Source organism: Mycteria americana, chromosome 15, assembly GCF_035582795.1.
Source record: "Mycteria americana isolate JAX WOST 10 ecotype Jacksonville Zoo and Gardens chromosome 15, USCA_MyAme_1.0, whole genome shotgun sequence".
In the NCBI taxonomy this organism is placed as follows: domain Eukaryota; kingdom Metazoa; phylum Chordata; class Aves; order Ciconiiformes; family Ciconiidae; genus Mycteria; species Mycteria americana.
Window position 1 is genome coordinate 3015536 of NC_134379.1, and position 20377 is coordinate 3035912.

The 20377-nt window shown below is 39.5% G+C and overlaps 1 protein-coding gene across 1 annotated transcript; it reads left to right on the forward strand.

The window, feature by feature from the left end:
• Window positions 1-876: 876 nt before the first annotated feature.
• On the forward strand, window positions 877-19019 carry CA4 (carbonic anhydrase 4). Its single transcript, XM_075517962.1, has 8 exons — window positions 877-991; window positions 12194-12247; window positions 13078-13248; window positions 15744-15901; window positions 16643-16735; window positions 17007-17070; window positions 17547-17710; window positions 18779-19019. Exons 1-8 carry the CDS (start codon window positions 934-936, stop codon window positions 18965-18967), a joined length of 951 nt encoding a protein of 316 aa, XP_075374077.1. The 5' UTR covers window positions 877-933; the 3' UTR covers window positions 18968-19019.
• Window positions 19020-20377: the final 1358 nt, after the last annotated feature.

Below are 20377 nucleotides of genomic sequence, written 5' to 3' on the forward strand. Positions count from 1 at the left end.
CTCTTCTATTTTCCACAGCTGTATCAAAATCCAACCCCAAATGAAAAGATGAAAATGTGTCTATAATAGAGGCTATAGAGCAAAAAGCAGTAGTGCCACTTTTCTGCACACACCTTTGTTTGTTGAACATAAAGCCTGAATTGCCACTCAATCAGACACATGGAATTAAACCATTCAGATAGGAAAGCAAAGGGGACAGAAAAAAAAATAATCTGTACATATTATACTATAGTACCAGAAGCAAGAAAGTTAAGAAAAAGCATCATTAAAAACCAAAAAGTACCCAAAAGCCCCCAAACAAACAAACAAACACAAGGTGTGCTCTCAGTTAATTCACTAAATGTAAAAGCATATCTAAGTAAGGTGTTGGTATGCCACCTAATAAATGTTTCCTGTTACTGCACTCAGAAATCCCATTTTCCAGCCTCACAAATCTACTCCGATCCTGAGTAGCTCTTGGGAGGGTTGCAGGGTAGGGATGGGGGGATGCGAGGGAGTTGGTTTTTTGTTTGTTTCATTGGGGTTTTATGGAATAAAACACTAAGCTTAACGCACACATTCACAGCTAATCGAATGTCATGTGGGCTGTCAGAAAAAAAGCTACCGGTAAATAAAAAGGTAGCATTTTAGTAATAGGTTACTAAAGGTGCATAGGTTGCAAAGTACCAGTTATTCACTACAGGCTATTTGCTTAGTGCTAGAAAGCCTTCTTCCTTTTGCCATTCATTTTGGAGAAATGAATACATTTAGGCAAATCAGGAGTAGGGTAAATCTGGAGAAATCACAAAGGGGAGGAGTTCACCTTCCTGGCTATGGCTTTCAGGTCTGTCCAGGACTACTTACTCCAGTATAAAACTGAGAGCAGAAATATGATCACATACTAAGAAGTCTAATCAATTCTGGTTTCAACACTGAGCCTATTTAAAATAGATAATGGAATTGCTGTTCCTTGTTCTGTTCTCTCTGCACATTCTCAAGACAGAGGCAGTAGGTAAGTCCTTGCCTGCTCTTTCTAACCCCATATACCAAGGTTACTTTTATTTATGATTTGTTTCTGAGTATCAGTACATACAGTACAGACTCTCTAATTCTTCTGTATGACAAATGGAGAATGTTTTCTTTATTTCTCTGCCTTTTATTATTTGTGGTAAAATATCAAGTGTAGACTTTTCTCATGAATGAGTGACTGGGTTGGTTTGGGGTTTTTTTACCTTTAGAGATTCTAGTTGCCTTCCTCCTCCAAGAAAAATCAATGAGGTTTGACTTGATCTCTATAGTTAATTACATATGTAAATTTTAAAAATCAAAACATGATTTCTTTATCTGGAAACTTCTTAATACTTCAAATAGCTTGTTTTGGTTTTCTACTCATATTGCTTTGCTGCTTATGATATAAGATGAAATTCGTATGGTTGCCTACTGAGAAAGAAAGAACAATATGTCTTTGCTGCATTAGCCCAGCAGATCCATCTATTTTTGCAGTCTGTGCACTATGTACATAAGTACACTATGCACTTACGATGACTAGATTAAATAGCGATCTATAATTAGTATTGAAAAATGCAGAAGGTATTTTTATGCTTCTATTAGATCAGCAATGCTATAACATTGAATAAATCACCTTTCCTATGTAAATATCAGCACACAGACTCAAAAATTAAGGTAAACACTGCAGTTCTTAATAGTAATGAAGGGTCTATTATTTGCACTAAAATAGACTAGACTGCATTAAGGAAAAAAAAGAAATACAATATTATCAGAGGTATCAGAGAGAAGCACTGCACCAAGAGCCTATTAAAGGGACAGGGTTTTAAAGCAGATCAAGATTCAGTTGCCAGATTTAAAGTAACAGAGGTCTGAGGTGCTCAGAAAGTGCCTTGAGGAGCACAGCCTGAGCACTGGGGAAAGGGGGGTGTTTCCCCCACTTTATTCCTCTGTTCTTAATTAAGTCTCCGTATCCATGACTCGGTAGTTTGCCTTTTCCAGATTCTCACCTGACAGTTCAAATACCTTCCCTTTTCTTTAGTCTGTATTTTGTAGATATTCTGTCTCCGGAGGCTTCCTGCATGTGGTACAGGTGAACAGAAACACAAAGAACCTTTGCTCTTCCAAAGTCTACAGCTATTGTTTGCTTTGTATTGATTACTGACTAATACTTTGCTAAATTTACTGCTCTATTAAGTGATTTATTACGGCATCTTGAAAGCCTATTTAAAAACCGTTATGGGCTTTATTAGATTAGAGTTAATAATTAGTGCTTTAGCAGATGGAAGTAAGATAGGGAATACATATAATATTTTTTGTTGCTTTTTTCCCCAACCATGATTACTTCCACTTTCTTCCCTGAGTGTAGAGGCAAACTACACGATCATTAATGCACAAGAAACCCGCTCTCCCCCTTACCTTCTTTTCCAAACCTTTTCCTGAGGTAGAAGCTTCACAGGACACATTATGCTAAGTTAAAGGCTAAACGTTTCAAGAAACCTTGATGTTTGAGAATCAGCCTAAATTATTTTCTGTTACATTTGGAAGGTATCTTCTTTTAAAAACAAGGATTTTATTTCTATTTGACCACTTTTCAGAACTAGCTTGAGTGATATCCATTTATCAGCTCCTTTAACAGACCTCCACCACGACTGTTTTTCTAATCTGGGCAGCCTCATAATTCACCACACTTAAATAGTCAATATGACTGATTGCTAATCTTTCAAATTGCTTTCAGCCTTGACCTGTCTTAATATCATAGCACCTATGTTTTAAAATTATTACTAATAGTCCTTACAGGGCTTTGTAAAGAAGCAAGCTTCATTATCCCTATTCTACAAAAGGGAAACCGAGGCACATTGGTGCCGCCACCTGCCCAGAGATGAACGAGCACCAGGAAGAGAAACCATCTAGCTTGAATCTCTGTCCAGCATCTCATCCACTGACTTATTCGGATCTCAGTTAGCGTATTCCATTAATAGCTGCACTGATGCACCTCAAATGGCTTGCTTGATTCATTTGAGAGATCAATGACCCTCTGGTACTGCTATTAGGCAGAAAAGAGCCAAAATGTCTGCAATGTTCCAACAGGAATATTCCAAACCTTTTGAGAGAGAGGTTTTATTAATGGTAGATTCAGTCTAGTGCCATCCAGAGAACAACAATTGTAGAGGACCATAATATATGTCCATCTAGAAGCTTTGTGGTGGTGTTACAGCAAGCTCCAAGTGTTACTGAAAAACAATTTTCTTTAAGAGGAATGGAATGAACCCCAGCATGTTTTAACCTTTTTCTTTATCACAGACCAGGACTCAGCCATGAGAAGACATTCTCCCACAGACCATGCTGTAGTGCTCCAAAAGACTGATGCACGATAGAACGTGATTCCTCTAATTTTCTGTATTTCTACTTACATACTTTTAACTTTCACAAATATAAAATGTACATAACCATGCTGGCACTGATGTTGTCAGCATTAATTCTCAGTCTGATGTTTCCTCAGGGCCCTTCAAATACAAAGTATACCTGATATGTCTATAAGCAGCATAAAAAGAGATGCTTTAACTTTTTCCAATTCTAACAGTATAGACTGCACTTATATTTGTATTTCAAATCCATTTTAGGGTTGGCAAAATTGTGAAGCTGGTGCACTTAGATACACCCTGGGATGAAAAGTTGCTTTCTCAGTTGTTTAAGAAAGAAGAGTAGTAACTGCAATATAAGACCTAGAACACATAGAAAAGGCAGTAAGACATAGCTACTTCAGGCAGTAATCCGTAGGTGCTTTAGGAAATATGGATTACCAGAATTTTCGTCTCTCCACCCACCTAATCCAACAAATGAGTAAATATAACTGATAAGCTATCTCACTGACATTATCTCAAAGTAGTTACCTCGACTATCTCAGTGCAGACTTTTGATCTCAAGTTATGATCTTCATGCAGGATACATTGCTTAGGGCTTCCTTCTCCTTCTTCCTTATAATCATTCAAGCTGCCAAAATAGATTTAAAGGCTTATCTGAGTCTGCCTACCATCATCCATACATATCGGTGTGTGCCATCATTGTCAGATTCACTGTATGCAAGAAGAAACGAGCACTCACATTTGTCAGGTTGCTGAGGGTGCACCGAGAGCAAGAGATACCGGCTGGCACTGCTCTGTGCTCTCCCCTCTCCCTACAGCTATGTAAACTGCACAAGCAGGCTTCAGGCAGCAGAGAATTTTCTAGCTTTATCATCTGTGCTGAACCAGTAGCAGCACTTAGTACTTAATATCTTGAAACTCTGAAATTTTTTTACTAATGAACTTTCCCATTAAATGCGGATCCTGCAATTAAATTTTAGCAAATGAACTCTATAAGAGGGACTGTTATGGTGAACAGAGGTTTAGCCACTGTCGTATTCATTGTCGTATTCGTCTTACAATTGGAGGGGGTTTATGGCTGAGAGAAGAGTGGACACAGACTGCTTGACCAGGATATCTAAGGATGCAAACCCTGTAATCTCAGAGTACACTTATTTCCTTCCACAGCTTATGATAAAGGCACAAAGTGGTAAGACATTGTAACAATGTCATTCTCACTCTCTCTTTGACACTAAAATTCAGCAAAAGACAGAAAAGCGCTTGTGGCAGAGCAGCAGATGAGACAGTGGAGCCAGAAAGCAGCTCTTCAGTTAGCTGTAACAGCCTGTTTCATTTAGGGGGCAGAGAACCAAGCCTGGCAGGCAAAGAAACAACACTGTGTGTCACTGGAAGACTCCTGAAAGGCAGCTACAAGACAGTATTAGAGTCGTATATGGAATAAACTTTGAAATGTTTTTAACTTCTTACATTTCTGTAGCCTGCCAGGCGTGGCATCCAGATACACCTGTGTTGCACAAACGGATAAATTTGTGTCAGAACAGGAATGCCTTGGTTCTCTTCACATTAGTCTATATGTGAAGTTATTCAAGAATAGGTACTGGGCAGTCACACCTTGCTGTAAGCTACATTCATCTGCAGATCCTGACTTCCTCTTAAAGAATTACACATGTAAGCGTTATAAGACCACCTCTGCTGTCTCCATCACATATGAATCCAACAACTGCCCCTCATCCCCATGCATGACTTCTGAACTGCTGAAGAACGATTGCATATAGCACGTATGTGCATATAGCATTGCATCAGTGATGAATGACTGATATCACAGATGAGATGAATCCTGCTTTGTTTTATCTATGCTGCGCCTAAGGCAGCACACATCTGTGCGATGCCTTGGTAGGCAATGAGGTTCCTGAGCAGACAGATTTTTTACTAGGCTGATGCATCCAAGGCCATCACAGCTCCAAGTTCAAAAATCATTGTTCACTAGTTTGCAGCCTGTTTCCGGTGACGTGCAATGAGGGGGCAATTTTCCATGTACACAGTGGACCCAATCACATTATTAATGCTCCATTTAAGGATCAGCCTGACTAGCGTGAGTACACTACATTGTCGTCAATTTGTATTAACTCACTGTTTAGCTGACCTCATGCAGAACTGCAATGTGCTGCATCACCTCATCCTTCTCCAGCGTCCAAGCCAGGATGCTTTCCTGCTGCTCTTCACTTCAGCTCTGGGGGAAGGAAAGGAGCATGGTGGAAGCCTTGCATAGGAGCCATACGCAGGTGACAAGTGACATTACTTCAGCTTAAGAATTACTCTCCTTTCTCCTATAGCAAAAGTATCAGCATAAGAATTGGAGTATCCCTTACAGGCTGCAAGTTGTGCACTGTGATACTTAAGAAAACTGGAGTCATGATTTCTCCTAGCCCTTACATTTAGATTTTGAAGACTGGAAGCAGAAAAGCAGTTTCAGAGACAGGCGCTGCTGTCAAACGCCTTTCTCTTAGCTGTCCAAATAACCAGCACAAACCTTTAGGTCTTCAAGACAAGCTGCAAGGTCCAGTTCCTCAGCTAGGTGTCTGTCTCCATGCGGATAGGCTTTTTGTCCTTCTTTGTGGCATTGCAGGAGATGCTTTGTTATGCCACAGAATATATCTATTGGCCTGTTATTAGATTTTTAGCCATGTTTCTAGCCATAGGATCAGTCATCATAAACCCAGCACAAAAGACTACAAAAGGACAGTAAAGCCACAAAGTAATTTGTTTGAATTACATTTTAAAAATACTGAAAAAAGGATTTCTGAATTTTATTTGACACTGCCTCTGTTGTAAACAAAGCAAAGCAAAGCAAAATACCCCACAGAAGCAAATCACCTTAGCCCTGCATACTCATTTTTTGTTAAAGGCCAGCTTCCTTCTTTGATACAGCAAATTTATGAGGACACATATATATGACAGAGGCTACAACAGTATCACAGGTCACAGCTAAAAACATTTTCCTCGCTCTCTGACACAAAGGAAGTAGTTTGCAAGTGTTTCTAGGGCATATCTAGAATCCTCCAATCTCTTTGGATTTTTCCTTTAGTTTATATGTGCAACAGACAACCTCACTGAGCATGTGATTTATGTATACATGTGCAAATTATAAACACTGTGCTCAAATCAGATGTGGTTACTTGTAATGCTTCACTGCCACAATAAAGCTGATTTTCAAGGCTAACTCCCCCTAATACCCTGGAATGTACATACATACAGATGCATATCATTATGAAAAATAAAATTTCTAGGTAAAAGTGACTAGAAGAGAGATGGATGATCCCAAACGTTTGGTTTTACTTGGTTAGAGATATACAAATCTAGAAGTAAACATTTGGAACTGATTTTGCTTGTCAAAGTAGCTGATCAGGACTTCCTGAGGATGTGTAATACTTCAGAATGTATAAATAGACTTACATATATATGCTCAGTTTGTGCTCAGCAATCTCATTAATTAGAAAGACAGACTTAGATTCCACTTGTTTTTAAGTTGCTTTGTCTTTTGTACTAAAGATAATAAGTTTCACAAAGCAAGCTAAAAATAGTACGAGCCCAACACAAACCAAAGCTAAAAATATACCGCATGCAAAACTAGCTTTTGCCATTTTCATAGAAAAGGCCAGCCTTCACTCTGCTGCGAAGCCAGTGGTTACGACAGATTTTAGGGATGGATTTGAAACCGGTGGACAATAGAGCAGTAATGAGAGCTGTGACATTCAGGGCAGGCTGGGCTTTCTGCGAAGCAGCAGGGCAGTGGGAGCACTCGCAGCTGCGTGTCTCAGAAAACAACAAATTGTCAGCGAGGACATGGCTGAAAGAGGGTGACACGAGATCTAAAGGGACAAACAAAGGAGTCAGTCAGTGAAGGAGAGAGAAGGGATTTTAACTAAAAAGCAACAGAGATTTCTTACTGCCTCAGTAATTCAGGGTGTTAGTGGCGTAAAGGTCATTCACACTTCAAGCGATGAAATACAGTTAATAAAAATAGCTAACTGTCAACGTATAAAATTAATAGATTTCCAACCACTTTATCCAGAAGGACAAAACCTGTTTTAGTAACTCTTTTGTGCGGATCGACAAATTAAAAGGGCAATTTTGAGCTAGCCTGAACGCCACCTGTCTCACGGCACTGAGTCAGAGGAGATGTGGGCTTCCAAGCAGCAGCTCAGCAGGTCCAAGTAGGGCAGTAAGCAGGGAACAAGTAGAACAAAGCAGATTTAGGAACTTTTACGGAATTCAGGCAATCTGACCATGGTCCAAAGAGCTTAAGGGTCTTTTCCTAGATCACACAATAGCACATTGGCAAACTGCTAACGCCCTGGCTTCCAGCCAGAAGCACTGTCCTCCATCCAGCTGCGTAAGTGAACAGAAGAGGGAGTTCTCAACTGAAGGAATTTTTTCCTCAAGTTTCCAAGCTAGGCTTGATAGCTAAAACAATTGAAAACATTTACAATAAAATGAAAACAATACGTAATTGTATTGTTTCCCAGCGATTCTGGTGCCAAGAAACAGCTTTGGTCAGGAAACCAGTTGTAAATTTGACAAGGAAGAAACAGAGATAAGTAGGACTGCTTACTTGCCAAGAGAGACTCCCTAAATTTAACTGTCTTGAACTTTGTGAAGGAAGAGGAGGCCTTCAGCCCAGTTCAGCCATACTCTAAATTAAAACTCAGTAAAGTCAAGGTGAGACCTATGATATGGTGCATCGCTACTTAAATCAAGAATCCATAATACCATGTAAGAGCCAGATACAGTTGATAATACAGCAATTCTAAGTCCAGGAATATATGTATGCTGAATGTATATGTATACTGCATTATATTACTTCCAATGGTGACAACAATGCAAATGTCTCTATTTAATGCCAATTAGAAAAGGAGCTTTTGGAAATCCTGGCTAGTATCTAATACTATCCTGAGCAAAGCGTGGCTTAACTCATGTGTACCAGCAAGGTGTGGGAGTAAGCTATGAAACGCTCCAGGGCAGCTCATATCACAGCAATGGTTTCAGCGCCTCAACTACAAAAACAAGCAAAAAACCCCAAAACACTAAACCCCCCCATGTTCTGCTGCATATTTCTGGGCAATTAAACAACAAGAAAGAAAATGGGGGAGCTGAGGTTTGATCGAAAGAGCAGTCAGGTGAGAGGACTGCAGGACGGGGTCTCACATGCACTGAGTCCCTGTAAGAAAGGGGCTTCAGAGAAAGAGAGACGAAAGACTTTGAAGTGGAAACGGTGGAAAGGTGAAGAGCACGTTGTCAAGAGATGGGACAAAGGATAGGTGAAGCAAGAATAGGAATTACAAATTATGAAGGAACTATTTGAATGTTGTGAACACCAAGGGAGGGAAAAGAATTGTTTAGGGTGGTTCAGTGATATTTCTAGGAGTGATGGGATGCAGATAAGCGAGGGGAAAATGTAAGCTATTAAACAGGAAACATTTCCTGGCAGTGAAGGCTAATAGACTGTGGAAAAGTCTCCTAAGGGAAGTGGCAGGAGCCGCTCAGACAATTAAAACTAGACTAGACAACATACCTTAGGGCATAATCATGCCTAAGACCACAGACAACTGACTAGATGTGACAAGTATCTTTCCTCCTTGCTTCAGAAATAAAGCCATAAAGCCCAGGGGGAAAAAAGGACCATTGTAAATGCAAGGTCCCTATATGTAGGGAGGAAGCATACCTGACTCAAATAAAATCCAAACACAAATTTTCCTTGTAAGTGATACAGGGTATGGCAGTTTGGTTCCTCCGGAGCAGTATTTACACTAAAGATCCTGTTCTCTAATGTTACCTTACCGCCAACCAAAAAAAAAATCTAATTCACAATAAACATTAATTCATTGTTTGCTCAGGCATTCGGCAATGTTTAATTAGCTCGTTGTTTAAGGTTTAAGGACCTTTTTCTTAGGAATTGCTGACTTTATATCCTGTTCTACTTCATTGATACCATCTAACATTCTAAATCAGAACTGTGATAAGTACTTGATAGAAAACCAGTAATTCTTTATTAGTTTGTAGACATGAGGAATTTTGCAGGAAGCCTGCAAAAATTAGACGCTAATTATTTGGTGTACCTTGCATTTGACAGAAGGGAAGAATACTCATGAGTGCTGGATGTAAGGCAGCAGTAGCCACTGGAGGGCTGGATTTTTTTTTATTTTAATTTTTTAAACTTTTTCTCCCCGTCATCTTGGCTGAAAGATTTTTAGTGTGTTCACGTGTCAATCTACTAAGATGTGATTGAAAACCACAAGCGTATTTGAGAGAACCTGCCAAACACCTATCAGCTGGTATGAAGTCAGTGGTTGCTTTGTTTGAGAAGGGTTGGACTCAGACTCAGCAACAAAAGGCTCCATAACCCACTTCCATTTCACTCCTCTGGCACAGAGACACTGTATCAGGACCACTGACAATATGATTTGGTGATATTTACCTTCCCTCAATGTTTCCTGTGGTTGTCTTTGATTTTTGTGGTTCTATGGTCATGGTCTAAAAGCTCCACAACCTTGAACCCGATGAACAAAGAACTTGCTGCACTTACTCCTAACTGTGAATCATACTGACTGTAAAATCTGATTGGCATTAAAGTGATGTCTAAATCACGATCACACTCCCATTGTGCAAGGCACTATACAAAGCCAGAACAGTAGACTTTCTTCCAAGAATTTACAGTAAACAGTCTGGAATACCTCAACCAACCTTGATTTCTCACCTCACAACTTTCCTCTCTGGCCTAACTCACATCCCAAAGAGTTTGAGACCAAATGTTTTGCAGGTAACTATCCTCTCACGCTGCATAGATGCTACCACCTTTAAATATTTGTGTCCAGGTTATTCCCGCAGTGCAGCATTTTTTCTCCTGAAGGTTCATGCACATGTAGCTTGCAAAGAAAGACCACTCCCAATCATAGCGTGCTGGTGGAGCCATTATTAAAGCCTATACTGACCACTGGGCTAGAGTAGTTGCCAAAAATATGTCTGCAGTCATTCATCGATGCAAACACGAACACATATGAAACATAATCAGGCATTGTGAAGATTGGCTTACCTGGTATTTGCTAGGCATTTATTGATTAAAATATCGATTGAGGCACTTGGTGACATTCTGTGCTTGGAACTTCTGATTCTGCCATTTCCCAGTGGGCATGAGAAATCATTCAGTGCTGCTCAAGGTCTGGCCGCTGGCTTGTGCACACAGGCCTGAAAAAATGCAACAATCAATATTAGAAATGGCAAGTCCTAAAGCTAAGGTTTGTGAATGTTTAGAAGTGTGTCAAAATAAAACTTTGTTGAAAACATTTTTTTAATAATTACAAAATATTAGTGGAACAACAATGTAGAAATCACTGCAGTTCTTACAATACAAATGTAGCAATGGTGTTTACTTTTCTTCTCAATATTACTAAACATTTGCTAAACTAGAAAGTGAGTCAACATTATCTATAGTTTTCAGCATTAATTTAATTTTTGTGAGAGATGAACTAAAACAGTGTCATTTTTTCAAGACTATATTAATTGCCACAAGCTCATCCAAGTCTCCCTCTGTTGTTCTAGCTAGCCACATTTTATATCAAGGTTCTGTTTATAACTTATTCTAAATACTTAATAGATGGATGGTATTGCTATGCTACTGATATGAAGATAAAGGTGTTAAAAGCAGTTACGAGCCTTCCAGCAGATGTGTTATAAAAGACCACGAATGATGGTAATTAGCAATCTAATGACAGGACTCCTCCATAATAATCCCTAAAAATTGATTAGCCATTTATTAAAATGTCTATCATTTATTAATCATAGGCAAACTGAAACTATAGTATTAATCATGATTATAAGAGGTTTTGAATTGTTACTGATTAAAATTAAATAGCCAAAGAGAACTATTCCTGTTAAAGTCCATTTAAACTTTATAACTATCATAAACAGCCATTGAAGCATGCTGCGATAAACAAAATCATGCTTACTTTCCGGACTAGATCAACACATACTTAAATTAAATCAGCTCTCTTCCTCTGAATTTCACATTTCTTCTGACAATGAAAAAGGAAGATTAAGATGTTCTATTGAAAAATTTCGCAATCATCTGTGTGGGATCACAGCTGAGTTAGAATGAAGATTCGTCATGTCTTTCAGGAAATGAGATCCTTCATTTCTTAAAATTCCTTATTGCACCAAGTAATCTTTAACATACTTCCTGGAACGGAGTGAGATAAGTCATCTTGCATAGTGAATTTACAAGTTTATGAAAGGATAGCAAGTACAGAACTGATAAAAGAAAATTTATTTTAACACTACATATATTCAGATGTGGAACTTTTGCCTCAAGAAGTTGCTGAAGCCAAAGTTTCAAAACCAAATTATTTAGAACTGCAATCCATCCAGAGTTCTATTTCATGCTAGCACAGTCTTTGAAAGGAACATTAACAGGTGTAAACCGATTCATTCAAGACTAGGAGGAGATCTAGAGGGAGACAGAGCTGCCTACTGCAGGGTTTTTATGCTGTCTTCTGAATTATTTGGTATTAGAACCCACTCGACTCGCTGGATGGTGTGCTCCACACTTCACAGCCAAAGCACTCACCTCTTACCAGCCTCTGTTGTTTATATATTTAAGAAATGAAAGATCTTACTCTAATAAAATTGGGCAGACAAAACCAAGAAGTCGTCAAAACTGCGTGCCCAGTTATCACTCTCTGAGGATCACGAGTTGCGAATCCATTTCACATCTGCTTTTGGGGGGGACAATTTGTACAGTTTTTCATTCATCTAATTTTCAATATCTGATTTTTTTTTTCTTTTTTTAGTTGGAGGCCATTGGTGCTATCAGTCACAGAAGCACGAACAGCCACACTGTGAAGGTACTGCTAAACAATTTATTTTTCCAATCTCATTAGTGTTTGGATTATCCTGTTTTGCAAAGGGCCTCTTTACAGAAATAATGCAAAAATTCACACAACTCAGCATTTAATGCTGCATGAGCCTGTTATATGCAAACATAAGTGCTAAACAGGATATCTAAAGAAGGGTATTTTGAAGATAGCAGTGTTTATTCTAACTCTTCATTTTGTTTCAACCACGGATAATGCTACAAATATAAAAATAACTCTAAACGTGGTCCAGAGGTGATCATCCCAGCAAGCTGGCTATAGAGAGCTATTTAAATTCTTAAGGACAGTTACGAAAAATCCTAATGTTCTACCTACAGCTGCACCTTTTGTTTTACCAGCAGCATCCACCGAGGCTGTCTGCTCCCTTGCTCTTCCCTGTGTCCTGCCCAGCCCTCCCTAGAACTGACTGTGCTGGGAACAGCATTTCACACCCAGCACCACCACCACCACCATCATCATCATCACCACTTTCTTTTGGTTTTTGTTATAGTTTCCAAGTTTCTCTAGTTCCTATAGTTCAGCCAACCTCAGTGGTAGTTCACTTTCTATTTTCCAGCCATTTACATGTACATATTTTCCTATTAAACTTAACAGAACATTCTTAACACGTATTAATATTTTTAAAACTACCAAAAATTATATGCTAAGAAAGTTCCCGCATTAAATTCCAACATCCAAAGACCTTTTCTTCAAAGATGTCTCCAATTTCCCAAGCAAGAATCTATTGACTGTTTGGTGGTTTGGCTTTATCAAGGATTTGCAGACTACAGAAAAAAAATTTTTTCTTCATCCTTAAATAGATCCTCGACAATGGTATCAAATAGATGTCACCTGCAAAGGAAACAAACAGTCACCTATCAATATTGTCACCAAAAATGTCGCTTATGACAAGAGCCTTAAGCGACTGGATTTTGAAGGATACGATGTGAAGGGATCTTCAAAATGGAAAATAGAAAATAATGGACATACAGGCAAGTACTGTCAAATTATTACTGTTATTAAGGGATTTACTTGTGCCTTCACTTGGAACCATCCATTCGCTTCTTCCATGTCCTAGGCAAGTTGTTAGATATCACTACTGCTACTTAAAAGCAAGCAAGCGAAAATAAGATAGCACCCCTATATTTCAGAAATGAAACTGTCTGAACCAAGGTCTCCTGGGAACTTTGTGGGAATTATCTAGTTTTTGGATCCTGGACATGATCCTTGAGCGTCTCAGCAGAAATTGTTTCTGTGTATATGCAGAAACAGAATTTGAGATGTCTAGGAAACCTCTAGGACTAGGAGGCAGGTGAGCATAGGGGTTTAAGACCACAGTTTTGGCAGAGGCTCCTATACCCTTCATTTCTGGGCTTGCCCTTTCTGACTCTTGCTTCTGCACAAAGAAGAATTCTGCTGAAGAAGACCATAATCGGGGAAAGACATTCAACCAGTGGCTTGCAGTGTGTGCGTCTTACTAGTTCTTTAAATAATGAGCTGAAATCTTCTCAGATTTCAGCCTATTTTCTGTGCACACGGAAGTAATCTGATGTGAGCTTGCTGATCAGCTACTTACTGATTCAGTAAACAGTGAATCAGTGAACAGCAAATCAGTAGTGAATCCGTGAAATAGCACTGTTTCACTGCCGCCACTTTTCTTCACTAAAAGCAATACTAATGATGATGCTTCAACACTATTATGCTAAAATACTTTAACTTTAAAAACAAATCTGTTGTCCTTTTTTTTTTTTTAATTATCTATAGGTCTTCTTAAAATCTTAGATGGATTGGTTTAGCTGCCAAATCCCTAAAATGGAAAGTTGCAAGTGGCAAATATTTTCCTAACTTAAAATGGAAAAGTATGGAGGTAGACAGCTGGGTCCATTCTCACAGCCAGAGATTCTAGTTTAAAATATCAGTATTTTGACAAACCATACAAAAAAGGTTTTGACTTTTCACTAGTATACGGGTTAATGACTTTATCATTACAGAATGATATTCTAGAATCTCCATATTACAGTCGCTGTGCATAGAAATATCTTTTACACAAAAACTAATATTCATAAGGATTGGTCAGAATTTTCATCTTTCCCAGCCATGGATTAGGATTAGGATTAGGTTTTCAATCTGGGCTTTTTAAGTGTCTTCCTTCTGAGGGCAACCAATTCCTGTGCTACAATGAGTACAACACTAGAACTGTTCTTGCCTAAAATACAGCTGCAATTAGAAGCTCTACGTGACAGTAGACTATCATTATGTTTGATGATGTGCAGATAGCAAAGGTCAGTGTCTCAAAGGTCCTACAATCTAAATAAACAAAGCCAACAAAGATATGTTACTCATCTATTTACAGATAAAAAAGCAAAGTAACTAAATGACTCACGCAAGCTTCCAGTTCATTTGGAATTCAGAATAGAAATGAAATCTCTGGGGCTTCAATCTAGGTCAAAACAATCTTTCCTATGGAAAGAAAAGTACTGTGCTTAATGTAGAGGTCTTAGTAAGTAAATTTTAAAAATATATCCCAAATGTCTCAAGCACAGGAAGTGACGGTGATTTATAGCTAGAAAAATATCTCCTAAGAAAATTTTGTTTTGCTGTTAGCAACAGATCAAGCATCACATTAAATAGATACAATGACTTAGATGCTTAGGCTTAAGTTGCAACACTACTCTAAATTAAAACAGAATATCTTTAAACCCTGCCTAAAACAAATGTTACAGTGCAGACAATAGGAGATAAAAATGATGCTTAAAACCCAAATAAACGGTCAACAAGTTTACTTTTAAGAATACTTTGACAGAGGGTGTTCACCTAGACAAAAAATGAAGGAATGTGGGGTCTTCTGAAAGGTATAAGTAGCTCTGACTCCTGGGGTTATAATGGCAGTGAACAAATCCCCCCTTGCAATCAAGGAAAGACAGTCTATTACCTTGTTTTCTTCAAAATGCAATTAACTGATGATACTCCAAAGGGTATGTCAATGGCTGCCATAAAAGTCTATAAAACCCTTACCCTAGAACAATCCAAAGTAGCGCTCTGTCCTTTTCCTCCATTTTACAAAGGGAAACAAGTACTATCAAATTTATTTTCTTTCTTATTATTTATTCAACTGAAGTAACAGGTAGCTCAGCTCTCCAGCAAGTGAGGCTCTACAGAAGTCATTCAAGTTCACAGAGCAAATCCTAGGTAGACATGGGATCAGAAGCTCCAAGTGCTGTGCCATAGAGGGATGCCCAAATGCTGTTGCATGTTACTGGGAAGTGAGCTATGATATTTCTCCCTTTCATCTCAAATTAATCACAGCTAGCATTTTGTAAGAGTTCAGCTTCTGCAGAGTTGAACTTCTGGAACATTAGGTATGAAAAACCAAGCCAGAAATTTAGGATAAATTTGAATCTCAAGAACAGGCATCTCTCTACTCTCAAATATTATTAATGTATGATCTGATTTTTTTTTTTTTAAACTACTTATTTGTTTTCCCCAGTTAAAGTAAAATTAAGCACATTCCCTAAAATGGGAGGCGGCGGTCTGGGAAGAAAGTACAAGGCGATAGAATTTCATTTGCACTGGGGAGTCCAAGGTGTGCAGCAATACCTTCCTGGCTCAGAGCACAGCATAGACGGAGAAAAACAAGCCATGGAGGTAGGTGAGACTGCTGTGGATTATGGCTTTTACTCAGGAACTCTGGCTTTTTAAGATCCTGTTGCACAAAAACTATTGGCTAGTTGTCCTATGAAACCCCAACAGTGGAAATAAAGAACCAAGGACACGTTGCTGACTAACCAGAACACACAGGAAAACACACTAGTTTTGCATAGCAAAGGCACAGGACAGACAACAAATCTGGAGTTATATAGCCTTTGGGTGGAGAGATGTTTCAAAGTCTGTACAGTCTGATTGCACTCTCATACTGCTTATTCAGATTATATATTCATTTCTGGGACTGCAACCATGAATCAACCTATGCAACCAAAAGAAAATATTCTCTTCAAGGCAAGACAAGTCGCCAGTGCTGATACACATGGACTGGTGGAAGGCAACCACCCCGCTTTCAAAGCGTGACGTAAAAATCTGCCTGTTCCGCTGCACAGGCTGAAAATTGAGGGCTGCAGCAGTCCACAGAGCACTTCACCTTCTGGGGGGGATGTATGAAATGATACCACTGTTGATGAATGACATTTCAAATTATAGTCCGCTTATTGCATAGCTCCTGCCTCGGGTCAAGGGCCTCGAGCTGTCTGTCCCCAGCCTGTAGGCAGCAAAGCAGCTCTGGCCCCACTGCAGCGTAGGTGCAGAGAAGCAGCCAGGCTTTACTTACAACAACGAACTGTAGAGGAAAATGAACAAATAAATAATGGGCCTTGACAATATATTGTCTTACAGCTTCACATTGTCCACATAAGAGAAGATGTTTCAGATATAACAGAAGCAAAGAAACATGCAGATGGTGTGGCGGTGTTAGCATTCTTTATAAAGGTAGGTAGCCGAATTTTTAATTGCCCATCTCAAATCTACCAGCAATTTGGCTGAGTGATCGGTTGTGTTAATGTTACAGTAGTCCAAGACCTAAGCCCTCCCATCTTCTGCAGGCATTCAGTGCCAGCACTTAGTTCCTTTACCCTTTTTCTATATTCTGCTTGCTGTTATCTTTTAGCTTTGTGGTTCTTTCCTGTTTTATTCATAATTAATTTAAAGCAACCAGTTGTTGAGAAATGTATGATTTGGAATCAAAATATTTCCATTTCAGGTTGAAGAAGAAAATAAAAACTATGCAACTCTAATAAATGCATTAGACAATATTAAATACAAAGGTAAGACACTTGTGTTGGTCAAAACGCAACATATATTTATTTCGAGCTCATCTACTACCGGGTAGTTCATGGCCCAGTCCTATTCTAATTACAGTGGAGATTGTTACTTGAAAGTCAAAGATAAAGGTTAGTTTGTCAAGCACTCAGAGCATTGCAGGTGGGAGAAAAGCTAGTTCTCCATATTTGCAGTGAAGAAACGCCCCCAGTATCGGAATGAGTATTCCCGCTTCTGCAGGAGGAAGCAAAGTGAGAAGAAAAACCTGCAGAGCGTTAACACAAGAGGTGTGCGTAACTCGTGCTCTGTGGATCCTGCAGCTGGCAGGCAGGGATGTCACAAGCAGCGCAGTGCGGCCGGCCCAGGCGGCGTGGGAAGCGTGCGCGGGGATGAGGCTTTACACAGCCACGTTTGAAGACAGGCGCGAACAATATCTGCAGCCGCGCTTCTTACGAGCGCTATTTCCACATGGTTTGTCTAGGGCAAACAACAGAGATGGATCCTTTGCCACTGAGTTCTCTGCTCCCACCTGAGGAAGACCTTGAAAGGTACTATCGGTATGAGGGTTCCCTCACCACTCCCGACTGCCATGAGGGTGTCATCTGGACAGTATTTGAGAAGCCAATTGAACTCAGTATTTCTCAGGTAAGTCGCAGAGGGATAGCCCGTAAGGTCTGCTTACGGTTATTTTGCCCCTTCGGCTGCCTGCTCGCTCACACAAATTAACACAGACTCATTAGCTGCTCCACTGCTTTGTTCCTATGACACACACACGCTTGCTTGGCATTAGCCTAAACACAGTCGCCAGTGCCGTTTTTTTGACCCTATTAAGTCATCTCTCAAAAAATGGCAGGAAAGGGGAAGGAAGGGAAAATGACGATGTGAAAAGAAAGCCAAAAAACCCCACAGGTAAACGCCTAGCTCAGTGCTTCAGCAGCAGCACTTCCACTGCTCACCCCCAAATTTCACTGCTTTTCTCCTATTGTCGTAGTATTAGGATACCAGAACAGAACACTTCAAAATCCAAACTTTGAGTCTATCGGCATCAGCTTTAAGCAACCCATTTTTGTCCCAGAGAGAGGAACAGGAGACTGAATCGTGACTGCCTCTGAAATGCAGATTGTTTAGCTGACAGAGCACACGATTAAAAAATTCAGATGCCCTGGTGCGGACTCTCAGCAATACTACTGGCCAGCACAGCCTGGCCAAGAGCCAGCACCTGTATTTTAGTTCCTTACCGAATGTACTCATAATCACGTCAGTCACAGGGCAATGCTCAGCCACACACACGTCAGCATAGCACAGTACCCAAGAGGGAGCATCTGCTTGCTCTGAGCCAGCTTCTTGCTGAAGCCGTTAGAAATTTGAAGCGAAGAAAGAAATCCTAGTCCTCTTACTTTGTGTCACTGTGACGTGATGGACAAGGACAGGACTGTGTGCGTCAAGAGGACTGGTGTAACCAGGTCCTTGAGCTGGACAAAGCATTTGGCTCACACAGAAAGGAAGTCCCCATGATTTCCAAGGCTAAAAGAAGTCATCTGTTGGTGACCTCTGGCAGTAGCCTCCATCACATTGTTTCCTGCGAGGTTTAATGCATCCATGCAGTTCAAAACAATACCACAGAGTAAGAAACTGCAGATTTATAATATCACAATTTCCAGCGTTCTGTGGAAAAAAAAAATTAACGATCTATTCTTTCTTCAATGTCTGCAGATTTCTAAATTCTCAACAGTTCACTTTGATGGGAAGAACTCAACGTACATGGTTGAAAATTTCCGGCCTGTTCAGTTTCTGAACGAACGAAAGGTGTACTGGTCCAGTGCCAGCATCCTCCTGCCTCCTGCTAAGGTTTTAATGGTGGTCCTGATCCTTACGTACATCCTGAGTTCTGTTTTCCAATGAACACTTCTCACCTCATTCAAGGTTCTGGGCTTTTTGGAGGGGTTTTTTTTTGTTGCTGTTGTTGGTTTTTTGTATCAAGTATTCTCTCTAACTACCAACTCTTGAATCATAGCTGAATACAGAATGTAACCTTTTCCTCCTCCAGACACTAACCAAGGACTTCTGCTGCTCTTATATCAAATGAAACCCATTGCACTAAATCACAAGAATTCAAAGGAACTGTGAGATAAAACTACGAAGATTCAAATTTAAAAAAACACTTAAAGAAAGCATTAGGATGGATTATCTGCAAGCCTGTAGTTTTAACACAACACTGAAAGGACGCTTTACAAGCTATACAGAGGACCTTCAAGAGGAATCTGTTCTTAAGTGCCTGTGAAGGGTTTGTTTGGAGTATGTTTACATTCAACACTGCAAATCAGGAAGACAGGAACACAGGGAGTAATTCTTACCATCCCTACCTTGTCCTACGTGAAGGTACAATACAGAGCAAAGAAAAAATGCTCACACACAATTGAGCAACATCTGGGTCATCCTAGCTAGTGAAGGATATGTGACAAATTTCATCTGTCCTGACACAATTTTCCCCCTTCTTCCTTCAGAATACCTAAAGTTAATTTTTAGATAAGGATACTGGATTCCTTTAATCTAATCTACTGATTCGGGATTTCAGGTTTCTCTATTAAGCCTGTTTATTCAGCCTAGTACAGCATCCTGCTCTGGGATGCCCATGGCCGATATGATGTGCTAGAAAGAAAAAGGGAAGCTCAACCACATATACCAGTTGCACATCTGTGGAAATTCCCTCACTTTGGAGGGCTGCATTTGAAGCATGAGACTTTGCATAATAAAATGGGACAGCTCAAGAAATGGCTCTTTCCAGTATCACATCTTAGAAGGTTTTAAATTTCAGTTTGAACATTTCAGTGTGAACATTTCTATATGATTTTTCTTTCTATTTTTTTGGTATAATAACATACCTGCAAAATATTCACATATGGTTGAGATTCGTAGTTTTTCCAAGAAGATCGTGATTTGAACTGATTTCTTCAGATCTTACCCAATTACTTACAGAAAAGCTCAATATACTGGGAAATGGGATTTCCTTATATTATTCCAGTTCTCTCTCTGAAGACGGACATAACTGTTTTCTTTGGCTATTGCCACATAACATGTTACAGCTTCTTTTAGAATTTTAGATTTTGGCCAAACCAAAATAGGATTTCATATTAGCAGACTTGTTTTTTTTTCTTTAGGGCAATGTTTGCAGAGATGACTTTATGCTACAGCTATATGGCCATTATCAGGAAAATCATGGCAGTGAGACTAACCACAGCTCACCAAAGAGAAAAAGCAGGGTGAAAAATTATTTTCATATTTAACAATCAATAATATAAGCTTAAAAAAACC